This window comes from Triticum dicoccoides, chromosome 6B (genome assembly GCF_002162155.2).
Source record: "Triticum dicoccoides isolate Atlit2015 ecotype Zavitan chromosome 6B, WEW_v2.0, whole genome shotgun sequence".
In the NCBI taxonomy this organism is placed as follows: domain Eukaryota; kingdom Viridiplantae; phylum Streptophyta; class Magnoliopsida; order Poales; family Poaceae; genus Triticum; species Triticum dicoccoides.
This window is the reverse complement of record NC_041391.1, coordinates 723716134-723732706: the sequence shown is the minus strand read 5'-3', so window position 1 is coordinate 723732706 and position 16573 is coordinate 723716134. Positions and strand designations below refer to the sequence as shown.

At 49.2% G+C, this 16573-nt stretch overlaps 1 protein-coding gene and 2 pseudogenes across 1 annotated transcript; all 3 read right to left on the bottom strand.

Moving 5' to 3' along the window:
* Positions 1 to 11532: 11532 nt before the first annotated feature.
* LOC119321690 lies at positions 11533 to 12721 on the bottom strand (annotated as a pseudogene).
* On the bottom strand, positions 12722 to 13943 carry LOC119321689 (annotated as a pseudogene).
* Positions 13944 to 14107: 164 nt separating this feature from the next.
* LOC119321688 (BTB/POZ and MATH domain-containing protein 2-like) lies at positions 14108 to 15286 on the bottom strand. Its single transcript, XM_037595260.1, has one exon. It carries the CDS (start codon positions 15284 to 15286, stop codon positions 14108 to 14110), a length of 1179 nt encoding a protein of 392 aa, XP_037451157.1.
* Positions 15287 to 16573: the final 1287 nt, after the last annotated feature.

Here is a 16573-nt window from a genome sequence, read left to right as displayed (position 1 = left end):
GACCCTCTCAGTCCTGAAGTTCAACTCGCTGCCAAATGTCACCAGCAACGAGATCTTTCCCTTCGGCTTGCTCCTTCCCGGATTGATTCCTTGGAATGTACCGGTCTCTTCGAGCTCGCTATCAGGGATCTGGAGTTTCTGGAGTACCGCGGAGGAGATCAGGTTCAAGCCGGCCCCGCCGTCAACTAGCATCTTAGTGACCTTGAGGTTGCGGATAGTTGGTGAAACCAACATCGGCAAACACCCGACCGCAGTTATGCGGTTAGGGTGGTCCTCAATATCAAAGATGATAGGCGTGCTGGACCATTTCAGAGGCCTGCGTGATTCGACGGGTGGTTCTGCTGCATTGACTTCCCGCATCCACTGCTTGAGCTGGCGGTGCGAAGTATGCAGAGAAGCACCGCCGTCAATGCACAGGACCTCTGTGGCTTTTTGGAACTCCTGCTCATCGGTCTCATCATCATCCATATCTTCATCGTCGTCGTTGTCTTCATCCTTTTTGCGGCCGCGAGGAGGTCTGTCTCCTTGCCGCTGCTTGGCCTTGCCGTGGCGTCCTCCTCGGCCGGGGTGTTTCTTGTCGGCTCCTCCAGCACCTTCCTGGCCCTTCTCCTTGTCGTGCCGCTCGTATTCAGCCTTCTGCTGCTCGACAAGCTGCTCGACTTTCTTGCAGCTCTGGAGGTCATGGCCCTTGGTGCGGTGGATCTTGTAGTACTGCCTGTTGGGGCCGTCCTGCTTGTCGGCGACCGCCACAGCCTGGTGGTTGGTGCCTGCGGCAATCTCCTTGCCGGAGCTATCAGCTTTGGGTTCCTTGCCGGATTGCTCAACGACTAGCACCTCTTTGCCTTTCTTCTTCCTGTTATTCCGCCGCCGGTTTTTCTTTGTCGGGGCGGCATCCTCACTATCAGATCCTCCTTCTCCTGTATTCTCTCCGGGGAGTTTCCTCCCTTCCTCAGCACGTGCACACTTGTCGGCCAGGGCATATAGCTCACTGACGTCTCTGATCTTGCACATCGCCATCTCCTCCCGCATCCTGTGGTTTCGCACGTTCTGATGGAACACGCTGATTACCGCGGCATGGTGGACATCTGGGATATTGTGCTGTACGCGACTGAATCTCTGAATGTACTTGCGCAGGGGCTCTCCTTCCTTTTGGGCGAGCAGATGAAGGTCGCTTTCTTGGCCATGAGGCTTGTGGCCGCCTGTAAAGGCGCCGACAAACTGATGGCACAGGTCAGCCCAGGAGGATATGGAGTTGTCTGGCAAGTGCATGAGCCAGGATCTGACATTGGGCTTGAGCACCAGCGGGAAGTAGTTGGCAAGGATCTTGTCGTCCCGTCCCCCAGCAGCTTGCACCGCGATGGTGTAGATGCTGAGGAACTCCGACGGATGCGTCTTGCCATCGTACTTCTCCGGTACGTCTGGCTTGAAATTCTTCGTGCTGGGCCACTGGACTTGCCGCAGCTCACGAGTGAACGCAGGGCAACCTACCGCGTACGGCAAGTCGCCTGGTTCCCCTGGCGCATGCATGTCGACAGAGGGCCCAGCGCGCTGGTCTGATTGACGTCGCGCTTCTCTTTGGCGCTCGATGCGAGTACGAGCGTCTTCTTGCTATCGTTCGTGAAGAACTTGGTGCTGATCGCGACGAGCTCGTGGATCCGACGATGCAGTGGAGTCGCTGTCGAGGTGGATCCGGCGAGTCGGCGATCTTGGCCTTCGTGGTGGAGAGTGTATGGTGGTTGCACCCCCACCGGTTTTGGCGCCATCGGTTCGCGCCTGGTAGTCCTGCCGCGGCAGCGACATACTCGGCTCCCGTGGAGTGTCGCCGTTGGCGAAGCCGATGAGACTCTGAATGGTGGCCCTCCATTCGTCGATCTTGTCTGTCGTTGGAGGGTAATCTAGGAGCAGTTGAGCCCGCGCCAAAGCTTCTGCTTGAGTGGTGGGCAGCAGTGGCGAACAGTGCGAGGAGCGGGATATGCTCGGACTTCTAACTATGTTAGAAGGAGCAGTATCCCGTCTAGGCGACCGTGTCTCGCTCGTGCCAGCATGTTGGCGTGCATGCTGGTCTTGAGCACCCGAGATCCACCAGCTCGATCTTGGTCCAACAAACATATGGTACTGCGAATACCATGACGCTGTCGGTCCTGCGCCCCTTGAGATGGGCGCGGTGCATGTACGGACGCCGAGGTCTACGTAGCCTTGTCCTTGGACCTGGCAGCACCGTGAGCTCCCTCGTCGATGTCCGTTCTTCCGCCGGCGCCTTCCCCACCACCCGTTTGCTCCGGTGGTGGCGGGATCGACGTGGACGGAGTAGCTGTCGCCGAAGTCTTCTTCTTCGGTGGCATGTCGATGAAGAAGACGAAGATCTAGCCCGTGTGAACGCCAGATCGGATTCACACAATCTCGACGCCCCCTACCTGGCGCGCCAAAGATGTCGGGGAAACTGATCCACGAACACCTATGGGACCGGCGGACCGAGCCCCTTTCGGTTCAGCGGGGGGCGGAGATCGCACGAAGAGCGGATCGAGGCGAAGCACACGAGCAGTTTACCCAGCTTCGGAGCTCTCCGGAGAGATAACACTCCTACTGCTGCATGTTTTAGTGTATTGAGTTCTTGCTCGGGAGCACCGAGTGCTACGAGATCGAGCGTTAGTGTTTTTCTGCCTTCAAACTAAGCCGAACCCCCTCTACGTTGCACGTAGGCCTCCTTTTATATGCTAAAGGGGTCACCGACAGGTGGCAACGTAGACAAGGGTAAAAATGGAAAAGGAGTTGCGGTTGGTACAACTACCTGTATAGTGTATCCTACCTAACCCTGACGGCAGGGGACAAAGGCATTAAATGCCCGTCTGTGTCGCCCAAACAGTGCAGAAAAGGACCGTCAGGGACGCCACCGTTCGCCACGATGGTAATCTTGTCAGCGTCGCTTGCCACCGCACACCGTTGGCTGCACAGCCTCTCGCCACGCGCGCCTGGAAAGGCCCCAGGGCGACACGTTGGTGGATGTGCTCGAGTGCAGGTACAAGGTGGTAGCTTGTCGCGGCAAGCGCCTTGCCGCGGTCGTTGCCTTGTCGCGCCCGGAAGCTTGTCGCTCACCGGGCCTTGCCAGGACGCGTGGCGCGTCGCGGCAAGTTCCTTGAGATGCCTTGGTTGGCCTTCCCGGCAAGCTCCTCTTGCCGGGGCCTTGTCTCCTTGGCTTGAATACTTTGTTCTTGAATGGCTCCAAAGGAGCCACGGAGGATCTTGGCGATCGCCCGGCAAGCCTTGCGGCGGGGTGCTGCAACTGTTCGTGCACAAGTTCGGGATACTAGGGTACCCCTATTCTAGTACACCGACAGATCCTATCTAGGATTTCATGGCTTCTAACCATTTGTCGGAATATGGGCCCACCATCGCTTCTCCATAGCTCGTAGGTTCATTGTTGTCTATCAACATGACCTTCAAGACAGGATTACTGTACCACTCTGAAGTAGTACGCATCCTTGTCACCCTACGAGGTACGATAGTGACTTGATCCAAAACTTCATGATCACTATCATAAGCTTCTACTTCAATTGGTGTAGGCACCACAGGAACAACTTCCTGTGCCCTGCTACACACTAGTTGAAGTGATGGTTCAATAACCTCATCAAGTCTCCACCATCCTCCCACTCAATTTTCGAGACAAAGTTTTCCTCGAGAAAGGACCTGATTCAAGAAACAATCCCTATTGCTTTCGGATCTGAATTAGGAGGTATACCCAACTGTTTTGGGTGTCCTATGAAGATGCATTTTATCCACTTTGTGTTCGAGCTTATCAACCTGAAACTTTTTCACATAAGCGTCGCAGCCCCAAACTTTTAAGAAATGACAACTTAGGTTTCTCCAAACCATAGTTCAAACGGTGTCGTCTCAACAGAATTACGTGGTGCCCTATTAAAGTGAGTGCGGTTGTCTCTAATTCCTAACCCATGAACGATAGTGGTAATTCGATAAGAGACATCATGGTACGCACCATATCCAATAGGGTGCAACTATGATGTTCGGACACACCATCACACTATGGTGTTCCAGGCGGTATTAATTGTGAAACAATTTCCACAATGTCTTAATTGCGTGCCAAAGCTCGTAACTCAGATACTCATCTCTATGATCATATCATAGACATTTTATCCTCTTGTCATGATGATATTCAACTTCACTCTGAAATTACTTGAACCATTCAATAATTCAGACTTGTGTTTCATCAAGTAAATATACTCAGTATCTACTCAAATCATCCGTGAAGTAAGAACATAACGATATCCACTGCGTGCCTCAGCACTCATTGGACTGCACACATCAAAAATGTATTACTTCCAACAAGTTGCTTTCTTGTTCCATTTTACTGAAAACGAGGCTTTCAGTCATCTTGCCCATGAGGTATGATTTGCATGTCTCAAGTGATTCAAAATCAAGTGAGTCCAAACGGTCCATTTACATGGAGTTTCTTCATGCATATACACCAATAGACATGGTTCGCATGTCTCAAACTTTTCAAAAACGAGTGAGTCCAAAGATCCATCAACATGGAGCTTCTTCATGTGTTTTATACCAATATGACTTACATGGCAGTGCCACAAGTAGGTGGTACTATCATTACTATCTTATATCTTTTGGCATGAACATGTGTATCACTACGATCGGGATTCAATAAACCATTCACTTTAGGTGCAAGACCATTGAAGGTATTATTCAAATAAACAGAGTAACCATTATTCTCCTTAAATGAATAACCGTGTTGCGATAAACATAATCCAATCATGTCTATGCTCAACGCAAACACCAAATAACAATTATTTAGGTCTAACACCAATCTCGACGGTAGAGGGAGCGTGCGATGCTTGATCACATCAACCTTGGAAACACTTCCAACACATATCGTCAGCTCACCTTTAGCTAGTCTCCGTTTATTCCGTAGCCTTTTATTTTGAGTTACTAACACTCAGCAACAGAACCGGTATCTATTACCATGGTGCTACTAGGAGTACTGGTAGAGTACACATTAATATAATGTATATCCAATATACTTCTATTGACCTTGCCTGCCTTCTTATCTACCAAGTATCTAGGGTAATTCTGCTCCAATGACTGTTCCCCTTATTACAGAAGCACTTAGTCTCGGGTTTGGGTTCAACCTTGGGTTTCTTCACTAGAGCAGCAGCTGATTTGCCGTTTCATGAAGTATCCCTTCTTGCCCTTGCCCTTCTTGAAACTAGTGGTTTCACTAACCATCAACAGTTGATGCTTCTTCTTGATTTCTACTTTCACGATGTCAAACATTGCGTATATTTCAAGGATCATCATATCTATCCCTGATATGTTATAGTTCATCACGAAGCTCTAGTAGCTTGGTGGCAATGACTTTGGAGAAACATCACTATCTCATCTGGAAGATTAACTCCCACTCGATTCAAGTGATTGTTGTACCCAGACAATCTGAGTACAAGCTCAACGATTGAGCTTTTCTCCCTTGGTTTGTAGGCTAAGAAACACGCCGGAGGTCTCATACCTCTTGACGTGGGCACGAGCCTGAAATCCCAATTTCAGCCCTCGAAACATCTCATATGTTCCGCGACATTTTCAAATCATCTTCGGTGCATCAATTCTAAACCGTTTAATATTGCTGAACTATCACGTAGTTATCAAAACGTGTATGTCAAATGTTCGCAACATCCACAGACGACGTTCGAGGTTCAGCACACCGAGCGGTGCATTAAGGACATAAGCCTTCTGCGCAGCAATGAGGACAATCCTCAGTTTACGGACCCAGTCCGCATAATTGCTACTATCAACTTTCAACTATATTTTCTCTAGGAACATATCTAATCAGTAGAACTAAAGCGCGAGCTACGACATAATTTGCAAAAACCTTTTGACTATGTTCAGGATAATTAAGTTCATCTAATGAACTCCCACTCAGATAGACATCCCGCTAGTCATCTAAGTGATTACATGATCCGAGTCAACTAGGCCGTGTCCGATCATCACGTGAGACGGACTAGTCATCATCGGTGAACATCTTTATGTTGATCGTATCTACCATACGACTCATGCTCGACCTTTCGGTCTCTTGTGTTCCGAGGCCATGTCTGTACATGCTAGGCTCGTCAAGTCAACCTAAGTGTTTCGCGTGTGTAAATCTGGCTTACACCCGTTGTATGTGAATGTTGGAATCTATCACACCCGATCATCACGTGGTGCTTCGAAACAACGAACTTTCACAATGGTGCACAGTTAGGAGGAACACTTTCTTGAAATTTTAATGAGGGATCATGTTATTTACTACCGTTGTTCTAAGCAAATAAGATGCATAAACATGATAAACATCACATGCAATCAAAAATTGACATGATATGGCCAATATCATTTTGCTCCTTTTGATCTCCATCTTCGGTGCTCCATGATCATCATCATCACCAGCATGACACCATGATCTCCATCATCATGATCTCCATCATCGTGTCTCCATGAAGTTGTCTCGCCAACTATTACTTCTACTACTATGGCTAACGGTTTAGCAATAAAAGTAATTACATGGCGTTGTTCAATGACACGCAGGTCATACAATAAATTAAGACAACTCCTATGGCTCCTGCCGGTTGTCATACTCATCGACATGCAAGTCGTGATTCCTATTACAAGAACATGATCAATCTCATACATCACATATCATTCATCACATTCTTTTGGCCATATCACCTCACATAGCATACCCTGCAAAAACAAGTTAGACGTCCTCTAATTGTTGTTTCCATGTTTTACGTGGCTGCTATGGGTTTCTAGCAAGAACGTTTCTTACTTACGCAAAACCACAACGTGATATGCCAATTGCTATTTACCCTTCATAAGGACCCGTTTCATCGAATCCGATCCGACTAAAGTGGGAGAGACTGGCACCCGCTAGCCACCTTATGCAACAAGTGCATGTCAGTCGGTGGAACCTGTCTCACGTAAGTGTACGTGTAAGGTCGGTCCGGGCCGCTTCATCCCACAATACCGTCGAAACAAGATTGGACTAGTAACGGTAAGCATATTGAACAAGATCAACGCCCACAATAACTTGTGTTCTACTCATGCATAGAAACTACGCATAGACCTAGCTCTGATACCACTGTTGGGGAACGTAGCATAAATTCAAAAATTTTGACGCATCACCAAGATCAATCTATGGAGTAATCTAGCAACGAGGGAAAGGGGAGTGCATCTACATACCCTTGTAGATCGCTAAGAGGAAGCGTTCAAGTGAACGGGGTTGATGGAGTCATACTCGTCGTGATCCAAATCACCGATGATCCTAGTGTCGAACGGACGGCACCTCCGCGTTCAACACACATGCAGCCCGGTGACGTCTCCCATGCCTTGATCCAGCAAGGAGAGAGGGAGAGATTGGGGAAGACTCCGTCCACCAGCAGCACGATGATGTGGTGGTGGTGGAGGAGCGTGGCACTCCAGCAGGGCTTCGCCAAGCACTACGAGAGGCGAGGAGGAAGAGAGGTAGGGCTGCGCCAGGGAGAGGAAAACTCATGTGTTTGCAGCCCCCAATACCTCAAGTATATATAGGGGAAGGGGAGGGGCTGCGCCCCCATCTAGGGTTCCCTCCCAAGGGGTGGCGGAAGCCCCAAAACCCATCTAGGGTGCGGCCAAGGGGGGAAGGGGGAAACTTGCCCCCCAAGCAAGGTGGAGGCGCCCCCTCCCCAAACCCTAGGCGCCTTGGGCCCTGGTGGGGGGGCGCGCCAGCCCACCTGGGGCTGGTCCCCTCCCACACTTGGCCCATGCAGCCCTCTGGGGCCAGTGGCCCCACCTGGTGGACCCCCGGACCCTCCCGGTGGTCCCGGTACGTTATCGATAGCACCCGAAACTTTTCCGATGACCAAAACAGGACTTCCCATATATAAGTCTTTACCTCCGGATCATTTAGGAACTCCTCGTGACATCCGGGATCTCATCCGGGATTCCGAACAACATTAGGTAACCACGTACATCTATTCCCTATAACCCTAGCGTCATCGAACCTTAAGTGTGTAGACCCTACGGATTCGGGAGACACGTAGACATGACCGAGACAACTCTCCGGCCAATAACCAATAGCGGGATCTGGATACCCATGTTGTCTCCCACATGTTCCACGATGATCTCATCGGATGAACCACGATGTCGAGGATTCAATCAATCCTGTATTCAATTCCCTTTGTCTAGCGGTATAGTACTTGCCCGAGATTCGATCGTCGGTATCCCGATACCTTGTTCAATCTCGTTACCGGCAAGTCTCTTTACTCGTTCTGTAACACATCATCCCATGATCAACCCCTTGGTCACATTGTGCACATTATGATGATGTCCTACCGAGTGGGCCCAGAGATACCTTTCCGTCACACGGAGTGACAAATTCCAGTCTCAATTCGTGCCAACCCAACAGACACTTTCGAAGATACCCGTAGTGTACCTTTATAGCCATCCAGTTACGTTGTGACGTTTGGTACACCCAAAGCATTCCTACGGTATCCGGAAGTTGCACAATCTCATGGTCTAAGGAAATGATACTTGACATTAGAAAAGCTTTAGCATACGAACTACACGATCTTTGTGCTAGGCTTAGGATTGGGTCTTGTCCATCACATCATTCTCCTAATGATATGATCCCGTTATCAACGACATCCAATGTCCATGGTCAGGAAACCGTAACCATCTATTGATCAACGAGCTAGTCAACTAGAGGCTTACTAGGGACATGGTGTTGTCTATGTACCCACACATGTATCTGAGTTTCCTATCAATACAATTATAGCATGGATAATAAACGATTATCATGAACAAGGAAATATAATAATAATAACTAATTTATTATTGCCTCTAGAGCATATTTTCAACATGGAAAAAGCCTATGACAAGGTCAAATGGTCTTTACTCCAACAAGCCCTAAGAATGAAAGGTTTCTCCGATAAATGGCGTTAGTGGATCCAAAATTTTGTAAATGGAGGTAGTGTGGCCATCAAAGTCAATGATGATGTAGGCCATTACTTTCAGACAAAAAAGGACTACGACAGGGTGACTCCATGTCTCCAATGTTATTTAACATTGTTGCTGACATGTTGGCTATTCTGATTGAGCGTGCTAAGCAGGACGGCCAGATAGAAGGAGTAGTGCCACATCTTGTGGATGGTGGCCTCTCTATTCTACAATACGCCGATGACACAATTCTTTTTATGGAACATGGACTAGACAAGGCTCGAAACCTAAAACTCTTGCTCTCAGCGTTTGAGCAAATGTCGGGTCTCAAAATTAACTTCCATAAAAGTGAACTTTTCTGCTTTGGAGAAGCCGTTGAGGCGGCTGCCGATTATGCTGACCTCTTTGGTTGCGCACATGGCCAATTCCCGATTAAATATTTGGGAATACCGATCCACTATCGGCATCTCACCATTGCAGAGTGGAAGCATGTAGAGGAGCGTCTAGAAAAACGATTGAGCAGTTGGAAAGGCAAGCTGCTCTCAGTTGGAGGACGGCTGGTTTTGATTAACTCCGTTCTCACAAATATGGTTCTCTATATGCTTTCTTTCTTCCAACTCCCGAAAGGGGTCCTGCAAAGATTGGATTATTTTAGATCCAGATTTTTTTGGCAAGGAGATGGAGAAAATAAAAAATACCGGTTGGCCAAATGGAGCATGGTTTGTAGGCCAAAAGACCAAGGCGGCCTTGGAATTCATGACCTACAGGTCAAGAATGAGGCCTTGCTCAGTAAATGGTTGTTCAAACTTCTTACTGAGGATGGTGTTTGGCAAACCATGTTGCACAACAAGTATCTAGGCCAAAAGGCAGTGTCCCAGGCATATTGAAAACCTGGTGACTCGCACTTCTGGGTTGGCCTAATGGCGGCAAAGAAACATCTCTTTCGCTTTGGGTCTTTCGCAATAAAAGACGGGTCGGAGATTCGATTCTGGGAAGACATCTGGCTAGGCAATGCCAGTCTCAGAGAACAATATCCAGCCTTATATAACATTGCTCGCGATAAGAACAACACTATTGCGAATGTGCTCAATTCATCCCTGCCGAACATTTCGTTTAGGCGGGATTTGATTGGCCCCAGACTTCTGTCATGGCATAATCTTTTGTCCTGGTTGGATTCGATTAACCTGACACAAGGTCGGGATGTGTTTCGCTGGAACCTTACTACATCAGGGTCTTTTACAGTAGACTCTATGTACCGTGCGCTCACACATTCTGAGATACCAGTGAGTAATAACAGGAAAATTTGGAAGTCCAAGATTCCACTAAAAGTGAAAATTTTCATGTGGTATCTTCGTAAGGGAGTTGTGTTGACCAAAGACAACCCCGCACGACGCAACTGGCCAGGGAGTAAGAAGTGTTGTTTTTATACTCACGACGAGACAATCAAACTCCTTTTTTTCCAATGCAAGTTTGCATGTTCTACGTGGTCAATCATCCAAATAGCGTCAAATTTATATCTGCCCACAAGTGTTGCCAATATATTTGGTCACTGATTGGACGGTATTCCAAATAGGTTTAAAGCGCTTATAAGGGTGGGAGCGTACGCCTTAATTTGGTCGCTCTGGCTATGTAAAAACGATTTGGTTTTTAATGGAAAAATGCTTCTCCTCTGCAGGTTATTTTCCGTTGTACGCACTCGCTTCATATGTGGTCTATGCTACAACGACCGGAGCACCAATCGATGTTCAAGGTGGTGTGTACGCGGTTGGAGCAGGTGGCTACGGAGGTTTTTTCCCAACATGGGTGGCAGCATAACCTCCGGATCGATCCACCACCACCTTCGACATAGGCATAGTGTCGGTCTATAGGACTTTACTGTTGCCGATATGTCGGTTTATATTTCATGTTTTTGTCAGACTTTTGGATTTGGCTGTGTGCATCTCAGTTATGCAGAGGCCGGGTGTTACTCATAATGTTTTGTATCCCCTTGATGTTACATTCTGAGATAATAAAATCGCCCTTTATCGGAAAAAAAAAGTTAGTCCTAACTGACTAGAGATAGCTTCATTAACAGCCAGCGCCTAGATGATCCATCTCTCTTGTCTTCTTGTCTATGTTGGCTGCAACTGCTCAAGATGTATGTGTGGCATTATTGATTTGGGTTATAGTTTCTGAGTGAGTGTCTGAATGCTTATCTGGGAGTTAGAGATGACTTTGAACCAGTTACAAACACTGTGGGTAGAAACACATCGAGCCGAATTTTGCAAGATGCAAAAAAAAAATCATGCAATGTTTTGATTATTTCACATAGCCCTCAACTGTAATTGTGTGTATTCAAGCAAAAATGCCCACCTCTGTATTTACCAAAACTTGCATACATTTGAGTGGAACATGCATCAAACTAATCAATTAATAGTCGAATTTAACCAAGCAATGTGTTAAAGTTTCAGAACACCTAAAGAATTAATTTAATTAATTAATGTGGCCTGATTTCAAGTTTCATAGCACCAGCAACCACTAATGTAGCTAGCACAAATAAATAATTTCTTGGTACTCATATACAGAGTGTTAGTTCCGGTGGTTCGAAGCAAGCTTGGCAATGAGCTCCTTTAAAACCGAGGGATAGGTCTCAAAGCCATTAGATGTCATTAATGTTTTCAGACAGGAGGGGAACTGGACTTGGATAAACTTGAAGCACGCCTCCTTCAATCCCTGGCAGTGGTGCTGCTCGGCTAGAGCGAGAGTGGACATCACCATGCTGAGACATATGTGCTCAGACAAGTGCTTCTCGCAGATGCACTTGAGGCGTTGGACATCATATCTATCAGCCGCTACCAGCAAGTCTTGAAGCCACTGCAACCATGTTTCATCCTCTGCTGCCTCCTTTTCTTGCTCATGTTCCACAACTCCCGACATTTTACCTTCTGCTGCTTCCTCTTCTTGTCCTTGTTCCACAATTTCTGCTTTGTCCTCCTCCATGTTGTCGTCCTTCTTCATATAAGGGAATGTGTCAGTGTAGATGAAGCTAAGCAAAGCCTTGAACAATTTTGGTTCCATGTCTTGGATGTGTATGACACTGGATGTCCGTGTGCCCTCCTTCATGGGGCCAAAGAGTTGTGCCATGCATGAAGACCTTAGACCGGGCCGCAAGCACACATCGGTGTGCAGCGAACTTCTCGCGGCCGACCTCGAATGTCACATCAACACCTGCCTCGGTTTCGAAGAGAATGTTAAAATCATGGCAAATGTCAGGCAGTCGCGCCTTGGAGCTAGCAGCATCGTCCTCGGTGTTGTAGACCATGATGTCGCACCGGATGGTGAAACAATCATCCTTTAAACTCGCCGATTGTTCAAGAGCATCTTTTCGGATAAACTTGTCGCAGCCCCAAGCACAACCAGTGAAGCTGCATGTTTTCATTTCAGCAACGTGCACTGGATTCTGCATCTCAACCTGGTCGATGAAGCTAAAAATGAACTTAGCTTCCACATGCTTCTTGGCATCGTCTTGGAGACAGGAAAGCGAGAGAGAAATGAAGTCGGCACAGTTGGGGCAGTAGTGGATGAGCCAGCGGTGGCCTCCCACCATGAAAGGACGAGATCTGATGCCCTCACCGGTGCATGCCTCTTCCTTGGTCCGCGAGTAGTCGTGGACCACGAGAAGGTGGTACGCATAGTCCGCGGTGATGTCGACGGACGACTCGGTCGCAGGGCACAGCTCGCCGTCGGCCAGGACAGATACGCCGGCGAACAACGACATGTCAAACAGATTGGACATGACCGGGCTCACACCTTTGTGTTGAGACAACTCCCTTTCACAGATGAACTTGAGTCGTTGGACATCATATCTGTCTGCCGCTGCAAACAAGTTTTGCAGCCATTGCAGCCGCATTTCATCCTCTAATCCTTTTCTTGTCCTTGCTCCACAACTTGTGACATTTTGTCCTCTTCCATGGCATCATCATCCTCCATGTCAGGGAACGAGTCCGTGTAGACGAAGCTAAGCAAATCCCTAAACATTGTTGCTTCCATGTCTTCGATCCGTATGACACCGGTCTTATCAGTGCCCTCCTTCTCCTTCATGGGGCCAAAGAGCTGCGACATGAAGACCTTGGTTCGGGCCGCGAGCACACACCGGTGTGCAGCCAGCATCTCGCCGCCGACCTCAAATTCCACATCAGCGCCCACCCCAGTTTGAAGGAGATGGTCAAAGTGTTGGCACATGATGTTAGGCGGGAGCACCACCTTGGCGCCAGCGACATCATCCTCGGTGTTGTTGCAGGAGACCAGGATGTCGGTCGCACCGGATGGTGAAACAATCATCCTTGAGATCCGCCGATTGTGATGAACCTGTTGCTGCCCCAAGAAGAGCCATCGAAGATGCACGTTTCCTCTTGACGAAGGTAGACTGGATTCTGCTTCTCAACTTGGTCGACGAAGCTGAAAACGAACTTGGCTTCCACGGGCTTCTTGTCGTTAGCACGGAAACAGGAAAGAGAGAGGGAAATGAAGTCGGCGCAGCCAGAGTTTTCGCCGTTAGCACGGAAGTACTCGACCTACCAGCCCCAGCCATGGCCTCCTACCATGAAGACACGAGAGCTGATGCCGTCACCGGTGGGTGTCACCTCTTTGGTGCGCGAGTAGTCGTGGACCACGAGCAGGTGGTACCCGCAGTCCGTGCCGGTGTCGACGCACGCACGACGCGGTGGCGGGGGACAGCTCGCCGTCGGCCAGGATGGAATACACCGACAAATGAATACATGGCCGACTCGCTGTCCCTTGTCACCGGAAACGGATAGGGTTTAGTTTGCGCGGCCGGCATGTACAAGATGCCGGCCAGGCTACAACTAATGAATAGAGAAATATTAGAGGATAGAAGGGGTAGCTAGGGAATCTGCACACTGCTAGCTACAATCTCTCCGGAGAACAACCAAGTAACAACATGTCTTCATTATATCAGATCAATTTGCACTTTCACACATTCGGCCGCTGAATTTTTCCGATTCAAGAAATATGCAAATTACTATAATCATGACAATACGAAAGCAACACACGCGGACTACAATCTCTCCAGAGGATCCTACATGTGCATAAGGGTCTCGCTAGGTGTAACAAAGGAACATGCATGTGTACCACATACAAAGTGTTAGTGCTTCTGGTGCTTTGAAGCAAGCATGGCAAAGAGCTCCTTCAAAACTGAGGGATAGGTCGTACAGACGTGATCCCAACCATTAGATGCCATTACTGTTTGCAAACACGAGGGGGACTGGACTTGGATAAACTTGAAGCATGCCTGCTTCAATCCTTGGCAGTGGTGCTGCTCGGCTAGAGAAAGAGTGGACATCACCGAGCCCACACTTATGTGTTCAGACAACTGCTTTTCACAGATGAACTTGAGCCGTTGGACGTCATATCTGTCTGCCGCTACCAACAAGTCTTGGAGCCATTGCAGCCACTTTTCACCCTCTATGGCCGGCTCCTCTTCTTGTCCTTCTTCCATAGCTTCTGACATTTCACCATCCTCCATGATATCGTCGTCCATGTTAAGGAATGAGTCTGTGTAGATAAAGTTAAGCAAAGCCTTGAACACTGTTGCCTCCATGTCTTGGATATGTATGACACCGGATGTGGAAGTGCCCTCCTTCATTGGGCCAAAGAGTTGCGCCATGAAGACTTTAGATTGGGCAGCAAGCACGCATCGGTGCGCAGCAAACGTTGCACCGTCGACCTCGAACGTCACATCGGCACCCACCTTACTGCCAAGGAGATTGTTAAGGTTGTGGTGTATATCAGGCACGAGCACCAGCTCGGTGCCACTAGCATCATCCTCGGTGTTGTCGCAGACCATGATGTCACACCGGACGGTGAAGCAATCATCCTCCTCTAGATTCATTGATCGTTCAAGGGCATCTATTTTCATAAACCTGGAGTGGCCCCAAGAAGGGGCATCGGAGGGGAAGCTGTATGTTTTCGTCCCACGAATGCACACTTGATTCTGCCACTCAACCTCATCGATGAAACTAAATTCAAACTTGGCTTCCACATGCTTTTCGTCGCAGTTGAGACGGCAAACATAGAGAGAAACAAACTCGGCACAATTCACGTTTTCGCCGTTAGGATAGTACGCGATGGACCAGCGATGGCCTCCTACCCCGAAATCACGAGAGGCGATGCACCGACCAGCGGGTGTCTCCTTCTTGGTTTGAGCGTAACCTTGGACAACAAGCAGGTGGTATCCGCAGGCCGAGCTGGTCTTGACAAAGGTCTTGGTGGAGGGGCACAGCTTGCCGCCGTCCAAGACGGATACGCCGGCAAACGACGACATGGCCGACTCGCCGGAGACAGAGAGGTTTTAGTTTAATTTTCGGCGCCGGCTGGTACCAATGCAAGTCTCACGTTTGTAGATGATGAAGCTTATTGTACGTCTGGCTATATGTATGTGCGTGTATATGTTATAAAGATTTTACATGGCCGATTCCAAGACAAGATGATGTAGTACGTCCTACTACACGGACGGAGACGCCAAAACTAGTACTATTACAACTCGTATGAATCTACAACGAACGAGGACACAAAGGAAATAAAATCCGAATCGGACGAGGGCGCTGGAGAGCATCTATATTATCTATCTATCTTCACAAGTTTTCGAACTCAGACCATACACTACCGTAGTACGATGGCCAGGTCCAATGACATTACACGTCTTCCTGTAGGATACATCCATGGAGATCGACGACCAAGACACGGACACATCCGTGGAAGTCAATTGCAAGAAACCACCACATTTGCGGCTAGGTTTGCATGAAATCACCAACTCGTTAATCTGTTGCAGAAAACACCAAAAAAAAAACTGTTAAGTCGTTGCAAAAAGCACTGATCGGATGATTTGACCCGTTTAATCACTTTCTTACAAGTGGGGCCAGATTGTAAGGAGTTGACTTAGCAAAAAAAATAACACGCACACCCCTAGATCTAAAAAACAAAAGCAATCAGACCCCCACCCTGCCCCCACACGCATGCGTCGTCCAGCGCCTCGGCGCGCTCGAGAACGTCACCGGCATGTTCCTCGCTGATCGACGCCGGGGCCTCCACCTCCGCGGCCTCATCCTCCTCCTCGGCGATCTCCTCGAGTAGGCTGTTGAGCTCCCGCGCGACGCGCTCCACGGCCTTGCATCTCAGCGAGGATCCCCGTGGACGCCGGCAAGGATGGCCCCTTCTTGCCCCTCCCCCTCGATTCCTCGACGATCTGCTCCTGGATGGCCGTTATCGGCGCCGCCCAATGCGCCTGCTTGGCCGGCACGACGGGGTGTCCGTAGAGGCCCGGTCCTGGCACGGAACGACGACGATGAGCGCCCACATGGCGAACACGAGCCCGCCCCCGCCATCCCAGCTCTGCCCCGGCTACGACGGGCTGCTGGAGGGTGTCGCCATCACGACCCGCGTGCTATGGAGGTGGTTCGCAGTGCAGCCATGGGCGCCGGCCGCCTCCTCGTCCTCCCCGACGGTGTAACCCTCTCCGTCGCCGACGAGGGCGACCCCATGCATCTCGGCCTGGGCGCCACCATGCCGGAAGGATGGCAGCAGCGCGGAGTGGACAGGGCGTCGGTGTTCC

Coding starts and splice junctions, on each gene's coding strand:
- LOC119321688 (XM_037595260.1), bottom strand. CDS start 15,286: ATGTCGTCGTTTGCCGGCGTATCCGTCTTGGACGGCGGCAAGCTGTGC.